We start from the raw sequence: 23,404 nt of genomic DNA, 5'->3' as shown, positions 1-23,404 counted from the left end.
AATAGAAATAAAGATTTAAATAATTAAAATGTAAAAAAGAATTGGCAGAATGTAAAATGATTCAGAAAGTGAAGTTAGTTGTTTTAGCCATTTTGTTTAGATTAAATGACTCCCTTTTGTTCCCTTCCTCTACACATTGCTTTTGAGGAAAATAGCTATTTTTTTTAAACCTAAAATCAAACAGCCTTATATGTGATTCTAATAATATAAAACACAGGTGAAGGGCTAGTCATTGCCTTTGGAGAAGGCTTGTGCCCTGAATCTCTGACTAGCTGTTTCCTGCCCTCTCCTCTGAGATCAAGTCTCGCTCGGCCTGACCACCATATGTCCCATTCTCTGTCTGCCCTTTGGCTGCGTACCACCCAAGATTGCTCATCACAGATGGCCCCTGAAATTCATCCTCCTTTCCACTAAGGAAGGTCGGACAATACCTTCTATTCATTCTTTTCTCTCTCTCTCCTTCTTTTTTAACCAGCATCTGTTATGTACCTACAGTTAGTCCAAGCATTGTGCCAGTCCTTTTCTATCTTCAAATTATCATTTTCTAACCTCAAAGAGTTATTTTCATCATGCTCTCAAGCCAGGGGGCAGGAGAAAGGTGGGGAGCCATATTTCTTAGTGTCTTACCTTAATTTCTCTTACTTAATGACATTTAGGCAATTACCTATAGTCCCAGGGGCGATGCTGGCTTATGAAAGCAAAACAATCACTTAGAATTGTGTTTAAAATGGTGAAGTAGATTGAACTTGGTTCTCTGTACATCTTTATGGTTAATTGTGATCAGAAAGGCTTGCATGTTCTCATTGTCTCAAGCATTCCAGCACTGTCCCGGGAGTTCAGTTTCACACTAATTCTACTTCTTCTGATGTTGTGGTCTTCTCTTGATACTCTAGTTTATCGAGCACCTCCAACGGCTTAGGCTCCGTGATAGACACAGGAGTGAGGCATCTGGCCTGGCCCCTCTGCCGCTTGGAATTTACATCCTTGGGCTGCTTCAACTCCATCCTGGAGGTTTGTTCCTTAGCATCATATTATGAGACACTGTTCTCCTGGGAGGGCAGCCAAAAGCAGGGCAGCACAAGAAAAGCATAAAACCCAGCTAGCTCTTTTTAGCTTATCAGTTGTTCTCACTTTTGATGTGCGTTGGATTTATTTCTTTCTAGCAACAGCTGGCTACATAAGCTCAAAAAGTCAATGAGTTTTGTTAATGAAGAAGGGAAGGAAGGCAACATACTTGTACATCAGAGAACCACAAGAGACTGAATCTGGGGCAGAGGGCCCAAGTGGCATGCCATGATGAGCACAGAGCCTGCATGATGCTAGTGACAGGGAAAGGGCAAGGGGCAGCTGAGGCTGGACGAAGGGTGGGGAATTTCCCCAAATCCCACTTTCCTCCCCTTAAGCAAAACGATCTTTACAGTCTGCTAATTTGGAAATATGAGGAAATGTATTCTGCTTCAACCTCTGGACAATTACTTATTTTTAAGAGAGTATTTAAATTTGCCCTATCAAAATTCTTTTATGTCTTGTGGAAAATATAATTCTGTGGCTCTCACGATTGTATTTTATTCTCCACTATGAATTATTTAGAACGTCCTCTCTTTTAAGTGTATACCAAAACATCATTAGAGGTTATCTAATAGCCAGCTCATCATTTCATTCCCCCAGTGAGGCTTGTGGGCCAATTTTCACCCTGTTATACTCTCCAGAATAATGACACTAATTTGGGATCTTGCTGTGGAATTAAATGCTTATACAGATCCCACCCCCTCTGAGACCATAAACATCTGCCATAACATTTCTTATAGCCAAATAACCCTACTATTACCAGGATGACTGAGAAACCATGAGTGGAATAAAAGAGTTTCGGTACTGGCAGAAATGTTCTGGGAAATACTGTATCGCTGGTAGTTTGTAGTCTTAAGAAATTTTGGCACCATTCCAAATAACTATCCCATTATTACTAGATTCTCCATTATTTTTTCTAATCTCAAGGATGAAACTGTAATTAGGCAACCATTTAGACTATGAGATAGTTGTAGGCCTTCTTAAGAAGTATTTGCAACTGTTGTTATCATACTGATAAGATCTTACATATCCTGGTCCCTTATTACGTGCCTGCACTTTGCTAGGACCTTTATATGCGTGATGTCAATCATCACACTGACTATGTGAGGTGATTATTATTATTATTCTCATTTTTCCAAGTGAGAAAACTGAAGCTGAAGCAATTGTCAAGCAACATTACACATCCAGTAAAGAGCCCACCCAAGCTAAAAACTTAGTCTTTCTGGCTCCAGGGCTCCTGTGTATGCCCACGCACTGCCTCTGAATAGTCTTCAGTGACCCTACCCTTGGGTACGGAGCAGGCAGCAAAAAGTAAATGTGAAAGGATCAGAGGGAGGTTAAGTCCTCAGAAGAAACAAGGCAAAATAAGGGCATAAAGAGGGATGAGGTGGTGAGACAAGAAATATCTTAGGCTGGTCAGGGAAGACATTACAAGGTTGTGAGGTAGAGCAGTCTAGAGAGCCAGCTGAACATGACAGAGAATACATTCTAGCTAAGGTGTTCATTCATGGAGAAATGAACTGCCCCCCCCCCCCCAGATAACTGGACAAATGGGACTTTATGCAAAGGGCTCACAGAAGTATGTGCCAAATTAGGCGGGGCCAGTCTCTACTGCTCTCTCATGAAGCCCCTCATCTCTTGTCCCATCCTTTTTCGCCAGCCTGATTTCCTTTAAGAGCTCCTTTCTTGCCAGACCCCTTGCTACATCTCCTCTCACATGATACCAGCACCCTCCCTTCCTACGTCCCTTGCTGGTACACGTCCTACTCTCACTCTTTTGGCCTGTCTGTCCAGAGTTTGGAACACTGCTGGTGAGAGTCACTTAGCTGGCCTTTTGTACCTTCTGATCATGCCGCTCTTTGTCCTACCAGTGGGCGGCTTTCTCTCCAAAGCATCCTCCTCCACTTTAGCCAAACCTTCCACTTTGCCCCATCCCATTATTTGTTAGCAGATGGCCTTGTCCCGTACTTTCTGAGAAAACCGAGACCGTCATGAATGTACTTTAACCTCTCATTTCCACTTTAAATAATTATCTTGATCCTTGCTCACCTCTAAATCCTTTGACAGTCAATGTGTCTCTTTTTCCAGCCAAAGTAGATCTTTTTCCTGTGCTCTTGGTCACATCTACCTCCTATTTCATGGCCGTAGTCTTTTAAATATTAAATTTTTTTCTTTCTCTATTATTGTATTTCCCTTCTAAAACAGTTTGTATTCACTGTCTCCACTTTGACACCCGTCATTCATTCCATGAACCGCAACTGCCCTCATCAGCTAAACAAACAGCATGGGCCAGGTCATCCATGCCTATCCAGTCGCCAACTCCAATTTTTGTCCCTCCGTGCAGTTACCCTCTCTGCAGCTTTTATCACTATTGGCCATTTCTCCTCCCTTGGTTTCCCTCATATCACTTTGTCCTGGCTCTTTGCCTACATCTTGAATTATTCCTCCTTGGTTTCATTTGAGTGCTTCTCTTTCTCGCCTCACCCTTTAAATGTCGGTGTGTTCTAGAGCTCTGTTCTTAACCATCTTTTCCTCGTACGCTCTTTCTTTGGGTGAATTCACCCATCCCCATGGTTTTGCCATTATGACTTCCACATTAATATCTTCCACCCAGATATCTCTTATGTAGGCTACATCAGCAAATCCAAATTTCTTTTGGATGTCTCTCTTTAGATGTACTTCAAATGCCTGCAGCTCCCTCAGCCCACCTGAACCTAAGTAAAATACCTGCGAGTCCTCCCAGGTTTCTCTCAACCCTTAGCCCTTCTCCTTTCTACCTTCTCCCTTGTGCCATCTCCAACCCCATGTCTTTAGGGAGTTAATTCTATTAATTTTATGTTTAAGTTTTATATATTTGCCTCCTACCCATTTCTCCTTTGCTTCTTACTTCAGTTAGGATGTTGTCCTCTTCTGTCTGTTCTACTGAAGTATCATGTCGTTATCCCTCTTACCCTAGCCTTGATCCCTCCAGATCTCTCCACACTGTTGCACAAGTGCAATATATTTTTCTAAAATATAAAATAGCTGATATAACTCCCATGCTATAAACTCTTCAGCAATTCCCCATTGCTGGCACGAAAGCTGGCATGAAAGCATATCGCAGTATCCTGACCCAGGCTTCTGCTTAGTTCACACAGTGGAATGTAGGGATTGGAAACATGACAGCCTCATTTTGAGGCATATTTAAGAAATTTTGTTCTTTCTGAAATTTAGTAAGAAAAAAATGGCTTTCAAAGAAGAGATATATTAAAAGTCTAAGAAATTGAAGTATATTTCATTAGTAGGTGTTCTGCTTGGCAAGACAAACTGAGGAAGGACGGGTCACATTTGGAAAATGTGATACTACAAGAAGCAGGATATGGAATGAAAAGATCAGAATGGGTTTTCAAAATGGGATTCTCTTCTACATATTATTTCAAAGACGCTGTTGCTCCTGTACTATATACAGAGAGAGATAGTACCACTTCAAACAATTCCATTTCTAAAATGTTCCCAGTTGTTACTCTTAACTCAATGTAGACAAATATAGTCTCCTGTTATGATAAAAATTTTATTAGCCAAACTATCTACTAAAGATTTTATGTAGCAAATTCTTTCTTATTACCTCAAGATTTATTGTGGAATTTGGGCCAACCTAGAAAAATGTTACAGTCACTTCTCCAAAGATAATTGTAGACCAGATATTCTGGCCAAATTGTTCTAATTTTGAAATCATAGTCGTATATTTTACAGTTAAATTCTTCTTTATAACCCCTCTGTAGGCTCTTAGGAGCATACAAAATTAATCATAAATTCTCATTAATTGTTTAGTATTTATAAATCACTTTAAAGAATAAAGAGAGGTAGCTTTATGCTAAACATTTCTACAGTAATGAAGCAAATATGACAAAATATTGACATTTATTTGACCCAGGTTGAGGAGATGATATAAATGGTATTCACTGTCCTATTCTTTATTCATTCATTTTTGACAAATTTTATAATGGTAGTTTTTACCTAATAATGGTATTGTCATACTTTTCCAAGTGTAAGGGTTTCAGTATAGGGGCCTCTGAGTTCCCTATTAACATAGATCCCAAGTGGACTGGTGCATTGTCCATTCTAGTTAGTGCAATACCATTTTGTGTAAAATCATGAACTTCGAGGGGTGCCGGGGGTGGCTCTGTCAGTTAAGCATCCAACTCTTGATTTCAAGTCAGGTCATGATTTCAGGGTCATGAGATCAAGCCTGGGGCTCCGTGCTGAACGTGGAGTTTGCTTAAAATTCTCTCTCTGCCCTATCCCCAATCACATGTGCTCTCTCAGAAGAAAAAAAAAAAATCATTAACTTCAAATACTCAGTGAAAATAAAAAGTTTGATGGTCTTCATGGTTAATGTTTCCTGTGTATTCTGAAATAATTCTTTTATTTCCCCCAGGACTTTTCAGCATGGCATAGATGATTCTGCTTCAGATTCCATAAAACCATTTCTCAAGCAACCGCTACATTGGTTTTCTTGCATATCACATTTCTACCCTTCTTTACTCAGGTGAGAACCTCTAAATGCCTCACTATGTGTAATTCTCTGATCCCTTTAAAGTTCAATGGAAACTTTTATCCATGGAGGTAAATGCATCTCCCAAAAAGAAGTTATAATTTTTATATTATGCAGGTAAGTAAAAAGTATTACTTCTCTTTTTTATTAGCTCAAGATTCCAGTATACAAACTTGATAATCATTCCGCTAACTTATAGCTTTAGTGTTGTAATGGAAAATGTGAATTTTTGGAATTTAGTTCTATTTTAGCTAATTGCTTAGTCATTTTAAACTTCGTCCTTCTTGATCTATGACTGGGGATTTGACAGTTCTCCAACTAATTATTTAAAAAAAAAAGACAGCAAAACTGGGTAATTCATGGAACAAACTAGAGCCTTAGGTAAAAGTTGAGAGAGAAGAAACTTTAAAAAATTATGAATAGGATCTTTCACTTTTATTATTTAATTAACGGCATTTAAGCATAAGAAAAATCATTTAAAGCATGAAATATACTTGCAGAATAATCTGATGACATTTTGTGGCATTATATAGAATGTCAGTTTGAGTCTTTGCTGAATATATCATTGGAAAGTACCTTTCCTTGGTATCTGTGAATAAATACATCATGTATAGCTGAAGGAGATACTGTTAATTCCCATACATTCTTGATTCATCTTGGAAGTACACTATCAGTGATTTCACTCTCTAAATTGAGTGACTGTCTCTCACTCTTGAGAAACAGGAGTCCTACCCATAAATAGAGGTTGTGTAAACCTCTACACAGAATCTCCATAAACACAACAAGTAAATCTTGTTTACCTACTAAGTCGCTGTCTCCATGTAGGAAATGGGGAATCCGAGATCAGTGACACCTAGACCCTACCTTCAAGGACCTTAGTGTATTGTTGTTACTTCACTTACAAATAAAACATTTTCACAATCTCTGATGAATTTCTTATGATTGATTCCTAGAAACAGAATACCCTCAATACCCTGTCATCTCAGTACCCAGCAGCTTGCATGTAAATAGTCTCATGGCATTCAGAATTAAATAGCTGACTTTTTAATACTCATTGTTGCAAAAATAAGAAATTAAACAACTGAATCTTTTACAGTGTGAATTAAACAAACAAAAAATCTGTATCCCAAACTTCTCAACCTATTTGGTCTCCATGTTTTCAGAGTTGCTTTAATCTATTAGTATTAATACTTTCATCTTAATCTATAACCATTAAGATTATCCCCATTCAGGCATTGCTCTGTAAGGTTTCCACCTTCAGGCTCATTCAGCCCACCTAGAGGCCTGGAAAGGTAGCATGGAAATGGGTTTATCTTTCACATAACCACTTCTTGTATTTAACTTCTTTCTTTTATACCTAAAGCAAACATAAATAAGACTTTTCTTTCTTTCTGCTTCGGTGTAGTAATCCATCTCCACCATTATCCTAACACAAACATAAGAACATGGGAGTCACTCCTCAGCCCATAGTAGAAATGAAGTTTGGTACAAGCTTTCCAGAGGAGAGTTTAGGAAGCTGTGTCAAAAACCTTAAAACTATTTATTCCTCTTTATCCAGAAATTTCATTTCTAGGAATTGGTCCTAAGGAATTCATCAGAGTGGCTGATGAAGCTTTGTATGGAAGGCTATCCATTGAAACATTATTTGTGAAAGAAAAACATGGAAATAAATGTCCCACAGTATAGCATTAGTCAAGTCAATTATGGGACAGTCATATGATACATTACTGTGGAGTCATTAAAAGGGTTGATTTAGAAAAATTTTAAATGACAAATAATTACGATTTATAGTTAAAGGGAAGCTGCAATTAGTCATTATGACATCATCAAAACCAGCCCAGTTTTTCCAGTGATAACTGTGTACCACACATTCTAGGTGCTTCATGTACATTCTCTTTTAAATATCACACCAGTGTGTGGGGCACCTATTCCTTTGCTTCTTTCATGGAGAGTAAAGTGATGTGTAGGTGGCAACTTTCTGAAGAGGACCATGCTGGGAGGCAGACTCTAAAGCTGGCTTGTATGCTTCCAAAGTTCTCGCCCCTGACAACTACACCTTCACCTGTCAAGAGGAGAGCAGATGTTCAGAGTGATATTAACAGGTGTGCATAAAAAATCTAGGATGGTCAGTTATTTATTATGTAAAGTCTCTTTTTATGTGCTAATGTATTAGTACTTACGTACTAATCTATAGTGTATATCTCCAAGGGAGGGATCTAGTATATGGATTCCTCAAGCTTGCTGGATGTGAGACCCATGTTTCCTAGGGGATGCACGGTTTTTGGAAAGTGGGACACAATTGAAAGTGTTGAATTACGCTATACTGCTTTACATATAGCATTAAAAAAGTATGTCTAGAAAAACAAAATTGAGAGGATATACACGCTGGGGAGCTTATTGTTTTTATCTTTGTATGGTAGGATTGCAAGCAATTTTAATTTTTTATGTATCAATTTCCATATTTTCTGAATTTCATATAATGACAACAATTTAATTTTACAGATCTTTCTGGACTTGCAATGGGGTTACGTCCTGATAAAATCATCATAAGTTGAAATATTGTTAAGTGGAAAATGCATTTAAAGCACCTAACCTACCATACATAGCTTATTGGCCTCACCTACCTTAAACGTACTCCAAACACTCCCATTAGCCTAGAGTTGGGCAAAATTATGTAACACAAAACTTACTTTATAATTAAGTGCTGCATATCTCGTGTAATATCTTGATTACTGTACTGAAAGTGAATAACAATGGCTGTATGGGTACAGAGTGGTTGTAAGGGTTTGGGTTGTTTATCCTCGGGATCACGTGGCTGCCAGAGCTGCGGCTCGCTGCCCCCACCCGGCATCGTGAGAGTATCGGACAGCAGCATATCGTAGCCTGGGAAAAGGTCAAAATCTCAAAATTTGAGGTGCGGTTTCTACTGAATGCATATCGCTTTCACACCATCATAAAGCTGAAAAATCATAAGTAGAACCATCGTTAAGTCGGGACTACCTATATTAAGATAAAAGTTTTTTAAAAGCAAAAAGAAACCCCATTTTTTATTGCTCTTTTGTTCATGTGGCTTACCCTCTAATCTTGAGACAGATGATTTCTAGCTTTGCATCTCCAGTTCTGAGCACTTACCTTTACCCCCACATTGTATGTCCAGCTGCTCATATTTTCGAATGACCTACTGTTATTACTGGAAATCCACTCTAATGTCCTCAACTGATCTTTCCTTCTGCTCTTCCTTTGTCCCCCATGCATAGTGTTTTTTGTATTAGGAGTGTCATCATTCTTAAAGATTTCCAGGGTAGAATCTTGATGATAGTTTCTACATTGAGCTCTGCTTTGCCTGTTCCTATCGTATTATCATGTTCAGTTGATTCTTTCTCGACAATTCTCTTAGAACCATCCTGTCTCTCCAACCTATTACAACAACCCTAGTCCATTTGACTTGACAACAACCAGAGTCCATTGAACTCTGCTTTGCCTATTCCTTCTGTATTATCATGTTCAGTTGATTCTTTCTTGACAGTTCTCTTAGAACCATCCTTTCTCTCCAACCTATTACAACAACCCTAGTCCATGTGTCACGTGTTTCAAATACTGTTTTCATTATATCACTCTTCTGCTCAAGAATCTGTTGTAGCTTCTGTGTGGCCCACACTGGTTGGCTTATGACCTGGAGTACTCAACAGCCTTCTCTACTCCAGTTGTTAGTCTCCTTTCTTATCTCTTAAGACACAGTTACTCCATACATTTCACTTTTATTGTTGTTATTCGCAGCGTCAGACCTTTATTTATGAAGTTTTCTCTCCCAGAAAACCTTTGGTTCTCTTCTTTGCTTTTCTAAATTCTCATGCAAGGCACAGGATGAGCTCCCCTATGCTGAGGGCAGTACTTTCTGATAATTATTCTCTGACAGGTCCATAGAATATGCTGAGAAAGACATGATCATGTGACTTAAGATCTAACACTCTCAGAACAGTGGTAGAGTCAGAGGAACCCAGGGTAGTAATAAAAGTAATTTCAGATAACTCAAGGTATTGATTTGCATTTGTGAAGCATTGCAATGTGAATTCCTGGTCCATTGTCATGTGACCTTAAAAATCTCCACCTCTCCATCCATTTTCCTCATGTATATCTGTCATTTCTGTGTGTTTGTCACCCCTAAATTGTCCTTCAAAACTCCATTCTTCACTTTAGCAACTAAAATGAACTGTTCAGAGAAATACATGGGTTGGATAATGACAAACTAAAAATATATAAAGCTTTTCTTTTTTGGAAAAGGTGAGGTTGAGAAGAGAGATGACTGAAATATCTAATATTATGAAGGATCTTAGTAATTTATTCACCTACTTGCGTATTTATTTATACCTGTGCCTTGTTTTAGAAAGGATTTAATGTGGCCTTTAACAAGTATTAAATATATTAAGATAATGAATTAAAAGTAGATGACAAGGAAGAAACAGAGCAAGGAAGAAGACATGAAATTAAGACTTAAATTAAATACAGTTATATGACCCATAAATTTGTCTGTAGGATTACTAGCAAAAGCCTATGAAGTATATAAATTGGTAAAAATAGAATTTTTCATGTTCTTCTAGAACCCCTGGAATAGAGTTTAGAAGAGTTTGCTTTAGGGAAAATAAATGTATTTTCAAAGCAGTAAGTAAAATGTACTGTATTCATTATCCCCAGCATTGGTATAGGCTAACAATGTGAGTTGATTTAGAAAGGGTAATCAGTTTCATACTAGATTAAACTAAGGCATGTGGAGGATATATTAATCTCAAGGTTAATACTATGACACCATACTGTGCTTTCATATAAATGTTCAAGGAAGAATACTATCTTAGTCAATTATACCGTTGCATTATAGTGTTTTTTTTTATTATTTTCCAAACTTTCGTCTTCTTGTGGTTCTTTAAATATTTTGTAATATTTTTTCCGGTCTTCTTTTGCTAAGTAGGTCATAACTGCACACTGAAGCCAAGTAGCATAATCAGTGTGAGTAAATAGCCCATTTATTTTACGCTGCTCATTTTCTTTTATGATGACAACATGATGTTTTGATTCGTGGCCAGTCTATTCTGAGCTGTAGATATTTCTTTCTACTCTGCTTTTGTTTCTGTTTAGTTTTACTCAGTGTAATCCTGTTTTAGATTTATATACATTTTCCCTCCCTAAATATATTAAGCTACCTTTGGCTACATTATATTATATATGCTATGTGGGTCTTTCCTTTTATCTAGTTCACCAAGAGGTGTTCATTCATTTTTTCTATAAATGCATTTAAATTGTTTTTTTCTCTAAGCAAGGCACTGTGCTAGGTGTTAGTAGTGAGGAAAGAGGTAGGCAATAAAGTTGGAGACAAAGCCCCTTTCCTCAAACAGTTACATATTGTTAAGCAATACAATCTTAGTGACCTACTTGACAACAGCATATAATACCATTGTCCACTTCCTCCATCTTGAGACACACTCCCGATTCCCTCCTGACATATTCTCCCAATCTTCTTCTTCCTTTTCTGTTGTTGTTTCTCTGTCTCCTTTGCCAGTTCATCTCCTTAGACCTGGCCATTAAAAATTGAACGCATTTAGTGTTCTATCACAGAACTTTTACAAGTGAAGTGAAACATGCCTATGGCTTTATGTACTCCCGATGTGTCCCCAAATTGGAATCTCTAATTTTTACCTCTCCTGGGACTACAGACCCATATATCCGTGGGTGCCAACCATACATGAATGCCTTCCTGAGGTTTACACCTGGAGATCACAAAGACATCTCAAATTCAACACGACCAGAAGAACTTAGGATATTCCCCTCCAAACTGATCCTCTTCTATTATTCCCTAGTTTGGCTAATGGCACCTCCAGGCAATTGTACAAGCCAGAGACACAGGAGGCAACCTGAACATCTCCCTCTTTCTTGCCTACCATATCCAGTCCATTGCTAAATCTCATTAACTTTAACACCTACGATTTGCTATCCATTGCACCACTTTCACCTTAGTCCAAATAATCATCTTTCTCCTCTAGTGCTGTAATGATCTCTTAGTTTTCTTCCCCTATGTATGTTGGCTCCCATTCCCAATGTTTTCTGAAATGCAACCAGAGATTTCTCAAGCCCAAATCTATTTTCAAAACTAAATTTTATCATTTCACATTTATGGCTTAAAAGCCTTCCATGAATTCTCCTTTGTCCTGAAATATAAACAAAACGTTCAGCATCCTATAAGACCTAAGACCTCTGCAACCTCTTGTGATACCACACTATCCTGTGATTCTGCAGAAGCTCTGCATACACATTAGCCTTTTTATAGTTCCTTGCTGTGCCATGCTCCTTTCTGCCACAGGATTTTTGTGCATGCTTTTTCCCTTTCCCTGAAATGTTTTTGTTCTCTTTCACCTAGTTAATAATGCCAGCTTCTCCTCACATCTCAGCTCCAGTGTGACTTCTGTAGAGAAGCTTTTCATTGGTTCACTTCTTACTGCATCTTCTAATAGCATCTTTTGCTTTTCCTTCTGTTAGTTTTTATGGTTGTAATTTAATCTTTATTTGTATGGTCATTTAAACTATATATGTATTCTCCACTAAATTCTGTAATAACAGTGACTGTTTTTGCTCACTGCTGTGTATTCATGGCCTAGCACATAGAAGTCAGTCAAAAAAATAGAAGTTGAATGAATGAGTGGATGAAGGAACACATGAACTATTGTAATATTTTTTCAGATATTGCTATATTAAATGGTACATTTAGCTCTTTTCAAACATTTGATCTGAATGGTAAAGCTCAGGCAGAGGAAGCATGGTCTTGTGGAGGAGGGGGCTTCTGGTATCCTTAGGATAAAACATCTGGGGAGGAGGATGAAAAAGGTTTTGGTCTCTCCGCTGCTGCTGACAGGCTGTTCCACAGGACTGAGGAGAAGAGCTTAGCGATCTTGTACTCTGATGAGGTGCCAAGTTTTGACACAGAGCCAACAGTCAGGGGAGAAGAAATGAGAGCCTTGTAACACCGACGTTCTTAAGTGATTGTTCCAGAGTGTGGATGGACAAGCAGCTGGATCATTGAAAAGATTCTTAGAGGGGTGCCTGGGTCGCTCAGTTGGTTAAGCATCCGACTCTTGGTTTCAGCTGAGGTCATGATCTCAGGGTGGTGAGATTGAGTCCCAACGTCTGGTTCCATGCTCAGCATGGAGTCTGCTTGAGATTCTCTCCCTCTTCCTGCCCCTCTGCCCCTCCCCCTGCTTGCTCACTCGCTCTCTATCTCTCCCTCTAAAATAAATAAAATCTTTAAAAAAGAAAGATTTTTAGAAAGTCACATGTCTGTGGATCAGTTATTAAAAGAAGTTAAAATGTCAGATGAGCTAGGTACTTGATATAACTAGATATTTATTCATATTGTCCCTTTTCTATTATGGTTTAAAGGTATTATATAAAAAAGAATATAATACTGGAGCCAGCGATGAGATAACAGAAAACTATGGGTTTCCACATTAGACAGACCATGATTTGTAGGCTTGTTTACTTTTGTGATCTTGGAAAGTTAGTTAATCTACATGAGCTTTGGTTTCCCTGTATATGAAATAGTTTATATTTTGGTGAAAAAGTTAAAACAAATATACAATACAATCTTACCGACCTACTTGCACACAGCTTGCCATACTGTTCTTTACTTCTTCCATCTTGAAACATCTTCCTTCCTTAACTTTTGAGATACTCTCCTACTGGAGTCATGAGGATTAATTATTTTTTTTATTATGTTATGTTAATCACCATACATTACATCATTAGTTTCTGATGTAGTGTTCCATGATTCATTGTTTGCATATGGAGCACCCAGTGCTCCATTCAGGACGTACCCTCTTTAATACCCGTCACCAGGCTAACCCATGCCCCCACACCCCTGCCCTCTAGAACCCTCAGTTTGCTTCTCAGAGTCCATAGTCTCTCATGGTTCATCTCCCCCTTGAATTTCCCCCCCACTTCGTAAGGATTAATTAAATGAGCTAATGTGCCTCATCACATAAGTACTCACTAAACAGTCATTCAGTACTGCTGTGTTAGTAAAGGGCTATATGTTTCAGAAAGTGGCAGCTTTTATCAGTTACCCAGACACATTTAAAGGACTCCCCATAAATGTGATAAAGTGGATAGAATATTGAACCACTTTCCCATTGAGTCTCACTTATCTGAAACATGATGCCAGGAGAGACCTTTCTTGAACTCTCTGTAACAAGTATTTATTATCTGGTAGACAGGAACCAATAATAGTTAAAGGCTGCGGAGAGCTAACTTCTGCTCCTCAAAAGGGATGGCTGGATGATCACTGAGTCCAGTGCCTCAGTGACTCAGGTGCTAGATTAGCACTTCTGGGGGAGTCCAAAAGTGATGATTGATACATAATATTATTTTAAAAATTGAAGTTAGATTTTATATATTTTTAGAAATAGGATATGCTGACCTGTGTAACATTAAAGTACGGAGCTGGGGCTATGAGTTTGGGTACCAATATCTTTGGTTGATTTGGGGGAAATGGGGTCATCCCATGTAAAAAGTTTAATTTTGCTAAAATTAGGAAATAACACCACTCCTCATAGTTTGAACACCTGCCCTCTAAGTTGTACACCAGAAAGTGTAGATACAACCAACTCTAAAAAAAAAAAAAAGGGATCCTCTAAGAATATCAGTCTACCCTGGTGGACAGACATATTAAAAATCAGGGCAAATCCTGTATGCAAGTGCACAGGTGAACCTTGTCTGATTTCTGTTTATTGAATCACCTTTAATTATAAAGATCAGAGAGAGTTGGCTTACACCCATTATCAAGATAAAACATGTGCAAACATTTTCAGTGCTATAACTACATATAATCTGCACACTCTTGGTTATATTTGGGGTTGCTTCCCCCCACAAAAGTTTTAAAGTTATTTTCCTAGAGAAAGATGACAAAATTGCTTTAAATATTTGTATTTACTTATTTTCCTAGGAAGATCATGAAGGATCTGTTTTGGAATGCCCAGAGTAGTACAGCAACGTGGGGCTTCTCCTCTGCTTTTGTTTTCTCACTTTAAGGCTTTTACTCTAAGTTTCTCTTTAGTCGTGCCCTTGCCTTTGTTCTCTGAATCATGTAACTTACAGTCTCTGGTATAAATTTGGCTCTGTAATCCATGACAGGAACCATCTGGTTGAAATCAGTCCCTAGATCCCTTGAATAACATGGCTCCAATTTGGGAATCAGCCTAAGACCACAAACTTGATTTTGGGTCAAAAAGATGGTATCCTCAATCAGGAGGTTGAACAGAGCCAAACATACTCAGTACTGGAAAATACAACTTACCTACCAAATATCAACCAGGTTGAATGGAAAGCAACATGGAGTAGAGGAATAAACGTGGGTTTTAAGGTCAGAAAGACCTGGATTCAAAGTCCAGTAGCCATATTTATTAGCTAAATGACCATTGACTAGTTTCTCAGTATTCCTGAAACAAAGATTGAGATGAATATGAAGTGTCTCTATGCATGTCTTATTTTAGATCTCTCCAAGAAGCAGACCCTGAGACAAAGATTTAAGTGACAGTTGTTTATTTTCTAAGTGGAGGGAACACTGGAAGGGGAGTGGGTATGGCAGACAAAGAAAGACAGCGAATCAAGATTCATGTAATGAAGGCAACTACTGAGGGAATAACCAGAACTTAAACCTTCCGGGGAAATTCTTGGAGCCCGTGTGGGAGGCATATATATGAGAATTATCCCACCAAAGGAGCAAGGATACTGAGGTATTTACCTGGCAACTTCCATCAGTCATTGGTTTAAGGCTGCTCCGGGGCTGTGAATTCACTGGCACTTCTACCTTATCTGGCCGGAGAGGCAGAGAAATGCAAGCCACATCAACTGAGTGGTTGAGGGCAAGAGGATGTGGGGACATGAACAGCATCTGCTTTGGTGTACTCCTTACACTATTGAAATCCCCTCATTACCCATGTTAGGTTCTCTGTGTCTTATCATTGCTTCTTCAAGGTGATGCCTGGTCAAAATGTCTCTTTAAAAAAAGTGTTATTGCAATAGAGTTTGTGGGACAAGCTAGAATATCCCCTACTGCAATTATTCCTGAGTCTGCAAGTGATAATCATCATTACATCCCTCTACCACTTATTCCAACTTCTTCTCACCCTTGACCATTACATCTGCTGATTTATGTTGCTTGCCCAGTTGAGTCACTGACACGTTTGTCCTTGAGGAGTTGAATCCCTGACTACCCATCTCTTATCAGAATGTTGTTACTTCTCTAGCCTGTTTATGATTATTAACATTCATGACGGCATCAAGAGATGCCCTGGTGAATCCCTTGAGTCACAGACATACTCTTCCCTGCTCCCCTTATGCAGTAGCAACTCCAATTCCTCAATGGTAATTAGGGTTCATTACTCTTGCCAGTATAGTAACTTCTTTCTTTGCCTGCTAGACCGCTGGCATTGGAATTCACAAATGACCAGATGGCAGGTGTAACATCACAAGTTTAGTGGAATTCTGATGGTACCCTGGTAGAGGTGTGCGTACTCCAGCTCACCCCACCATGGAAACCAGGACCTCTACTCCTACACGACCTATGGGGAGTTATGAGAATAGAAAACACACATTCCCCAAGTGGATCATCAGGAGCGCTGGTGAGAGGAGCCCCTTGGTACTTTCACTCTTGACACCAAGACTTGTGTAGTGTATCCGTTAGGGACATAGTACTATATAATGGCTATTGGTTCAAAGTAAATATCAAATCCTGAAGAACAGTTCCTAAACATTGTTGGGTACTATCCCCAAGCTGTGCATTTTTAGAGTCCATTCCAGTGTTTTTCTAGTCTGACAGCATCTGCATGAAACAAATATGGTGTGATCAGTAAATCCCATGGCCATGCAGCCTGAACCTATTACAGATCCTTCTCTTGCCCTGCGTCTCATGCATAACCATTGTTGGAAGTCAGGCTGGTGTATACTGATAGAAGTAAGATTTTTTTTTAACTTTCTACTGCAGTGTGATTTCATACTAAAAAATTGCAGTAATTACAAGTGAACTACCCGATGAGTTTCCATAAAGTAAACACACCCACATACAGCTCAGATTTTGCATGACGATTCTATAAAAATAATTTGTTAGTTTCATAACCAGTAATGATTGAGCTCTATTATTATATCACTCCTTACTCCCAGGACTTGAAAAATTCTTTTAGGCTAATTCATGCCCCAGAAATGTAGCACTTATTAGAGTATAAGCCTAATAAAACCCAGCCATAAATTCATTCTGTCTTCCAATACAAGCTTTATGAGTTCCAGTGGATTTATAAATTTTTGTTCTCTTTTTTGTATTATAGTGGAATTCAACATGTACATATTTGAAACATATATATAAAAAATATATATGTATAAAATTTCCCTTTCTGTCATTTTTTGTGAGGCTAATCTCACTTTCACAGCTCCTCCAGCTCAAAGGATGAGGGAACATATGCTTCTCCATATGCCTAACACAGACTCCTCAATGCATTTATTACTCAGAGCTTAGTGATTGAGGAATGTTTGTAATATTTTATTTTTCCTCATAGTGAGTCATTCTACTGTACATTTCAAAATCTGTGATAAGTTGAAAGATCCAAGAATTGAGGTACGTTTCAACAAACAGCTTCCCATCTGGTAAATGAGAGGTTTTATTTATAACCAGGTATTCAGATGCAGTAATATGAAATGACCTTCAGATTATTTGTTTTATTACATGTCTAAAGGGCTGAGCAAATACACTCACCCCCTCCAATCCACTCTCCACACTGTAGCCAGATCAGGAAACTCATTTCCCTTAAACTCTTCAACTGGCCCCAAATCCCCACTTTGGCTAATGAGGGCCCCCATGATCTGGTTCCTGTCTCCTTCGGATTGTCTCTCAACAACCCCCTCCCTTCTTTTCTACACCCCACCAACCTGGATCTTTCAGTTTACTAAATGTATCCCTAAATCAGCACTCAACTCAAGCAAAATATATAGGTAGGAAATGTTTAAAAGTTAAGTTGCTTTTAATATATAACTTACTACCAACTAGCTGCTTTTCATCTATTGAACCCCAAGCAAGTTTCTAGAAGTCAGCACGTGGGGTTTAGGATGGGGTTAGGGACAGCCATTGTGCAGATCTGCCTCGGTGTTTCAGTCCAAAGGGCTCACCTACTGGAGTCTTCGTGTGGTACTGTGTTTGGAACTTCTGCAGGAACCAGACCAATCTGGGAGTGCCCAAAGTCATTCAGAACTCTTTAACCGATGGACTTGATTCCTCTGGCATGAGAGTTAAGTTTAACTCGTTGCTTCTCTTTTCACCACCCACCCAGGGCAGGGGTTGGCTTCACTCACACTGACCCACCAATTAGCCAGGAGTTTCTCTGTTTTCAGTTATGCTATCAGAGTCTCACTTGGGAAGTTTGAGTTGGTCCAAAGTTCATGTGAGGCTGAAGGGTTTCGAGCATCATAATGTTGTGAGATGTACCAAATGCCAAGCCAAGCCAAACCAAGGGGAGGTGCTTTGAAATTTCATTTTATATCTTCAGATCCTCTCACTTTTGCTTAAATCAGCCTTTTGACAAAGTATCCTTTTTTTTTTTTTCTTAAAGAGTTTCCCTACCCATCTGTGATCTTATGAGTCAATCAGCTAACATTTACAGAGCCCTTAAATGTGCTTAGTTTACCAGGAGGAGCTTTGGGATATAAAACAAGTGTCCTGACAAGGCCTGACTCTTAGTGGACAGATAAAGCTTTAATTGATGAAATAATAAAGTGCTAAAATGTGTATAATTGCCATAAGTGCTTTAATTCAGAGTGAGAGAGACTCCTATGCAGAGAAATTTTTAGTGACTACTACAGAGAGAAAGTGATATTTTTGCTGCAAATTGAAGGATGAGTAGAATTAAGATAAGCAAAGGGTTGTGGGGAGTTCATTGCATAGGTGGCAGCCAAGGTGGACCTGTCTGGGCACAAAGGCATAGTGGGAGGAGAAATGATACCAACTAGGTCTGTCCCTACTGCCCATGCTCCAGAAAGCACTGCCCATAACAGTGGTTCTCACACCTGAATGGGCATCAGATTCTCCTAGAGGGGGCTTTATTTCCAAAACACACACACACACACACACACAAATTTCTGGGATGAGGCCTGGGAATTTGCATTTTCAACGAGTTCTCAAGTAATGCTGATGCTGCTGGTCTAGGGCCCAAACTTTGAAAGCGCACTGGCTAGACTATGCTGGTAACTGGATGGTTCACCACTCAGTAAATGTCATCTGGAAATTATGCTGCAAATCATCTCTCTCAGCGATACCCTTTGTTCTGCTTCTTTCCTCTCCTAAGCATATGGTGTTCTCATTCACATCTTTCCATTTGAGTCACATCATTCCTTCCCACTGCCATCTTATTCCCACAACCCTTATGGTCACAACCAGATTGAGTTCCATCATTTCCTGCCTTTTCTGTTGTGGTGGTTGTAAGCCCATTTCGGATGTTGGGAACTTTAGCCAATCTAAACTTTGAGATCTTAAAAGGAAAAAGTGAATAATGTTATCAGTTTTCAGCTTCTACTTTTACTTCCTTATCTCTTGCCAATTCATTGGTAAATTAATGTAGTAATGTGGAGACCTGATTTTGATTTTCTACTCAACACTGATGATCATTTCCCAAGTAGAAGCTTATTTGCCTTGGAATTATTTCTCTTTGATGAAATGATTACCCAAGTAGGTAGCAGTGTGGCTGTTAGAGTGGTTCTGATAATTGTATGTTGATTTAAGGCTTTATGTATTAAATAATTAGATTATGGTTGAGCCTTGACAGAAGCTTTGAATTCCTTTAGTTTTATCAGCAATCACAGTACATGGCAAATTACAAAGTTGTCAAAACCCACTGTAACTTTCTTTCCATGAATAATGAAAAGAGTTAATAGTACATAGTAGGCACTCATGTGTTTGGTGAATGAACAAATAAATGCATTTAAAATAAATGTGTAAATAATTTTAATTTGCTCCATGAAACAAAACCAGACATAGTCTTGTGAAATATAGGCATAGTTATTTTGTATCAGTTTTAAATTTGGCAGGCTACCAAACGTTAATTTGCTTTTAGCTAGTTGAGATTAAATGTAATTCTTTTCCAGAGCAACCCTAAAGTAAGCAAGCATGAAAGCATTTTCAGAGTAATCTGGGAGGAATTGACATTTAAAGGAGTTAGCATTACATCTGTACTTTAAGGCTATTAATTTCATAGATAAATTAACTTTATTACTCTATCTTTATCTTACATTTTGAAAGGGCTCCATCATCTGGACGACTGACAGCCGAGGGTCAATTGAAACTGCTCTTATCCCAGCCAGGTTGTAATTGGAACCTGCTTCTGGAAACCCTACTGCACGACGATGGTCTTTTACTGAGAATCTTGCTGAAGAGCTCAAGTAAGTGTTTGTAATTATGAGAATGTCCTCAAAAAACCTAGTCATTGCTCACATTGAATGAAATTTTTTTTTTCCTGCTTGAACATTGGCAGAGGGATGTAAGCCAACTGCATCGTATCAGCCATCAGTGGGGTTAGCAGCAAACAAAATACTGAATCAGTTTATACACCTACTGAAAAGATTCTTTTTCAGGACCTCCGAATGAGGAAAAATAATATGTTCTCTGTGGTGCTAGTCCATCATAACTGTCGTTACCTAGAAATATATTCATACCTGGGGTTTGAAATGCCTAAGAAAATTATACAAACATAGTTATATGTCCAAAATGGAAGTCTCAACCAGATCTATGAGAGAGAGATTCCATTAGAACTACACTAGAAATTTCACTGGATCATGAAGAGGGCTTACTTAATTTATAAACAAGCAACCTGTGGCTTACAGCCATATCCATTGGGGCATGGAGAAGTAATCATGGGAAAAGTATGAATGGAAACTGAAGAGTAATAGAAGACCACACTTCTCTTAATTAGACTTTCTTTTTTTCCCTGTAAGTGCTATTTTAGAAAACGGTAAGTTAAAGTTATGCCAATCTAATTATGTTCCACTGCTCTCCTGATATATCTATGAAGAGTTTTCTAACCATTTTCACACACCCCTACACATTTCTCCTTTTCTATACCACATGGGAGGCCAGATTAACTTTATCAATCACTAGCTTCACTGCAGGTTTCCCGCCTCACAATCTTTTTTTTTTTTTTTTCTAGCTCTCGGTCTGCTGCAGGACCAAATTCCCATCCTTCTGCCATTCAAATGTGACCCTCAACTAGTTTTCTTACCTCCACTCACCATTCACTTGCATGCGCACACATAGACACACACACACGTATACACACTCATTTCAGCCATTGTCTCCAACGTCCCATGCATGTGTTCCCTCCACACCTTGTCTCAGCCATTTTTCCTACTTGAAAGACCCTCCGTAGACAACCCAGTCTCCACCAGTATCCAAGGACCGGATGATGTTCCAGGTCTTTGAATGCTCTAGTTCACACTGATCTCTTCCTCCCCTGAACTTCACAGTGTTCATTACCTTGGCTGCTTATTTGCCCTTACTATATGCTGCCTTATACTGTTACTGTATTTGCATATAAATGAGGCAAATGTCACCAGGCCCTATCAGCCTGTCAGTATACAAATGACGGTCATAGCATTCCCCGGTCCAGATGGCTTCCATCATTTCAGGAAATTTTTGGTTTCTCAGATCTGCTCACAACCAGTTCCTCATATTCTCCTCTCCCGTCACCTGCTGAGCCCCTTGTGAGAATATTGCTTCTTCCCAGGTGCTCTCAAATTCATACAATCTTGTGGTGCCAAAGGTCACTACAACTCCTCGTCTCGCTGTGTTCCAAGCAGAAGTTCAGCGATGACTCCTCTCCCAAACCCTCAATCTGACTTTATTCCTTTAGCCCCCACACAGTAGTGTTTGGGCCTCAAATCTCACAAAGGTGACCTGAAAGCATTTTCTTTAACTTCAGACTGTAAGGCCACACTCCTAAAGAGAAAAACTGGCACTAGGGAAACTACTTCCTTAAGTAGCCAACTTTTATTGTTTGCTTATTAGGTGTCAGGTGCTGTGCTAAGCACTTCACATTTGATTTTTTTTCTTTTTTTAAAAAATTTATTAATTTTGAGAGAGAGAACATGCACCTGTGCACACGAGCAGGAGGAGGAGGGGCCAAGGGAGAGAGAGACTCTCATGCAGGCTCCACGCACAGTGCAGAGTCCCTCCCAGCACTCGATCTCACAGCCCTGAGATCATGACCTGAGCTGAAATCAAAAGTAGTATGCTCAACTGACTGAGCCACCTAGGCACCCCCACAATTGATTCTTATAACCTAATAAAGTATTTATTATTGTTTTTCTCCTGTTAAAAATAATGACATTAGAGTTTAAGATAATCTCACTTGCCTAGGGACACATAGCTGATAAATGGTGGTTAAACCTAGATTCTGAACCCAGCCAGAGCTTTCTGTCCCCTGCCCTTCCTATACAAATATTCATACAGATTAAATCATGGGGTGGGGCTAAGGGTATCTGGAAGAACTGTAATCTGCCCATTCTCAGGTTGAATCAACAATGACGTCCCGATGCACATGTATTTAACAGGCCTTTCCAGTTAGGTAATTAGGCCAATCCCAGATTTTTATATTCCTCTTCAAGCTAGTGCAGTGCTTTATAGAAAAAGTCTAGTGATTGGACAATCAATGATCAGTTAGAAGAGAAAATACTAAGCTTCCCTTAAACTTCATAATCTGGGCCTTCAGGCAAGGTGGCTAACATGGATAGTATCTGACATGGCTGCCGAGTTACTCTAATATCAGTAAAACTCAACGGCATGATCGCAGCAGACAAATGGTCTCCTATTGATAGAATTATGTAGAGCAGCCTGGAAAATCTGTTGTGACCAAACCTTTCGACTATGCTGATATAGCCACTACACATAGCAATTGTAGTTATGAATATCTAACCATGTTTTCTTACAAATGTATTCCACATTTACTTACCCAAAATATTACATCCACTTTCTAGTATGTATAACATAATGTGGTTTTTGAGAAACCTTTAGTAATCAAAGGTTACCTATATTGTGTTACCTTCAGTGGTGGTTCTTATGGAGTGCGGAAGGGTATTTGCCCAACCTGCTCAAAATTTTTTCAAAGGCCATTAGGTGTTTGACCATTAGGGTTGCATAACTGTTCTGGTATTGTCTTATAGGGAATTTTGTTAGCGACTGCAAATACCATAAGAATGAAGTGACAGAATTTACTAATCAATTGATTGACTTATTAAGCTCCAGTGGAAGTCTTGTCACTTTAAGTTAGAAACAATATACTTAAGGAATCTTATTAACTAGACCAAGATGGAAATTGTTATGCATAAAAAATAAATTTGTCTTATGATGTACTATATGCTGGCTAACTGAACCTATAAAAAATAAATTGTAATATTTTTTGCAGAGCTTTTCATTTCATTTGATTAGAAGTCTCAGAGTATTTCAGAACCATTTGGTAATTTAGAAAAGCAAAATTTTGAAATAAGATATGCTGAATTAGATGTTTCAAGCAACATAACTATCAACTTTTTTGGGAGAGTTTTCCTTTATAAATAGGGTCTTTTTGGTCTCATTGATAAAACTTAACTCTGTTAAATTGGCTCAGGAAAAAAAATAGATTTTTAGTACGTATTTTCATTATACATATTTTAAAAAACAAAGTTCTCCTTGTCTAATGAGCAATTATTAAATTCTGTTAGGTACAAAATTTTTTGATAAACAATCATATATTA

General features: G+C 38.6%; 1 protein-coding gene across 6 annotated transcripts in view; it reads left to right on the top strand.

Moving 5' to 3' along the window:
* KIAA0825 (KIAA0825 ortholog) overlaps window positions 1-23,404 on the top strand; it is a 414,781-nt gene that overhangs the window by 138,497 nt on the left and 252,880 nt on the right. For 4 of the 6 annotated variants that reach the window (XM_035727664.1, XM_027605650.2, XM_027605648.2 and 1 more), the window contains 3 exons: window positions 5,486-5,596; window positions 7,516-7,704; window positions 19,920-20,059. In XM_035727664.1, the coding sequence (XP_035583557.1) occupies window positions 5,486-5,596; window positions 7,516-7,704; window positions 19,920-20,059 (440 nt within the window). The remainder of the gene's footprint in view (window positions 1-5,485; window positions 5,597-7,515; window positions 7,705-19,919; window positions 20,060-23,404) is intronic. The other 2 variants (XM_035727666.1, XM_035727665.1) reach the window with 1 other exon arrangement.

The sequence above is a fragment of the Zalophus californianus genome, chromosome 5, assembly GCF_009762305.2.
Source record: "Zalophus californianus isolate mZalCal1 chromosome 5, mZalCal1.pri.v2, whole genome shotgun sequence".
Lineage (NCBI taxonomy): Eukaryota > Metazoa > Chordata > Mammalia > Carnivora > Otariidae > Zalophus > Zalophus californianus.
Note: the sequence above shows the minus strand (reverse complement) of the source record. Positions and strands in the feature narration are given on the sequence as shown.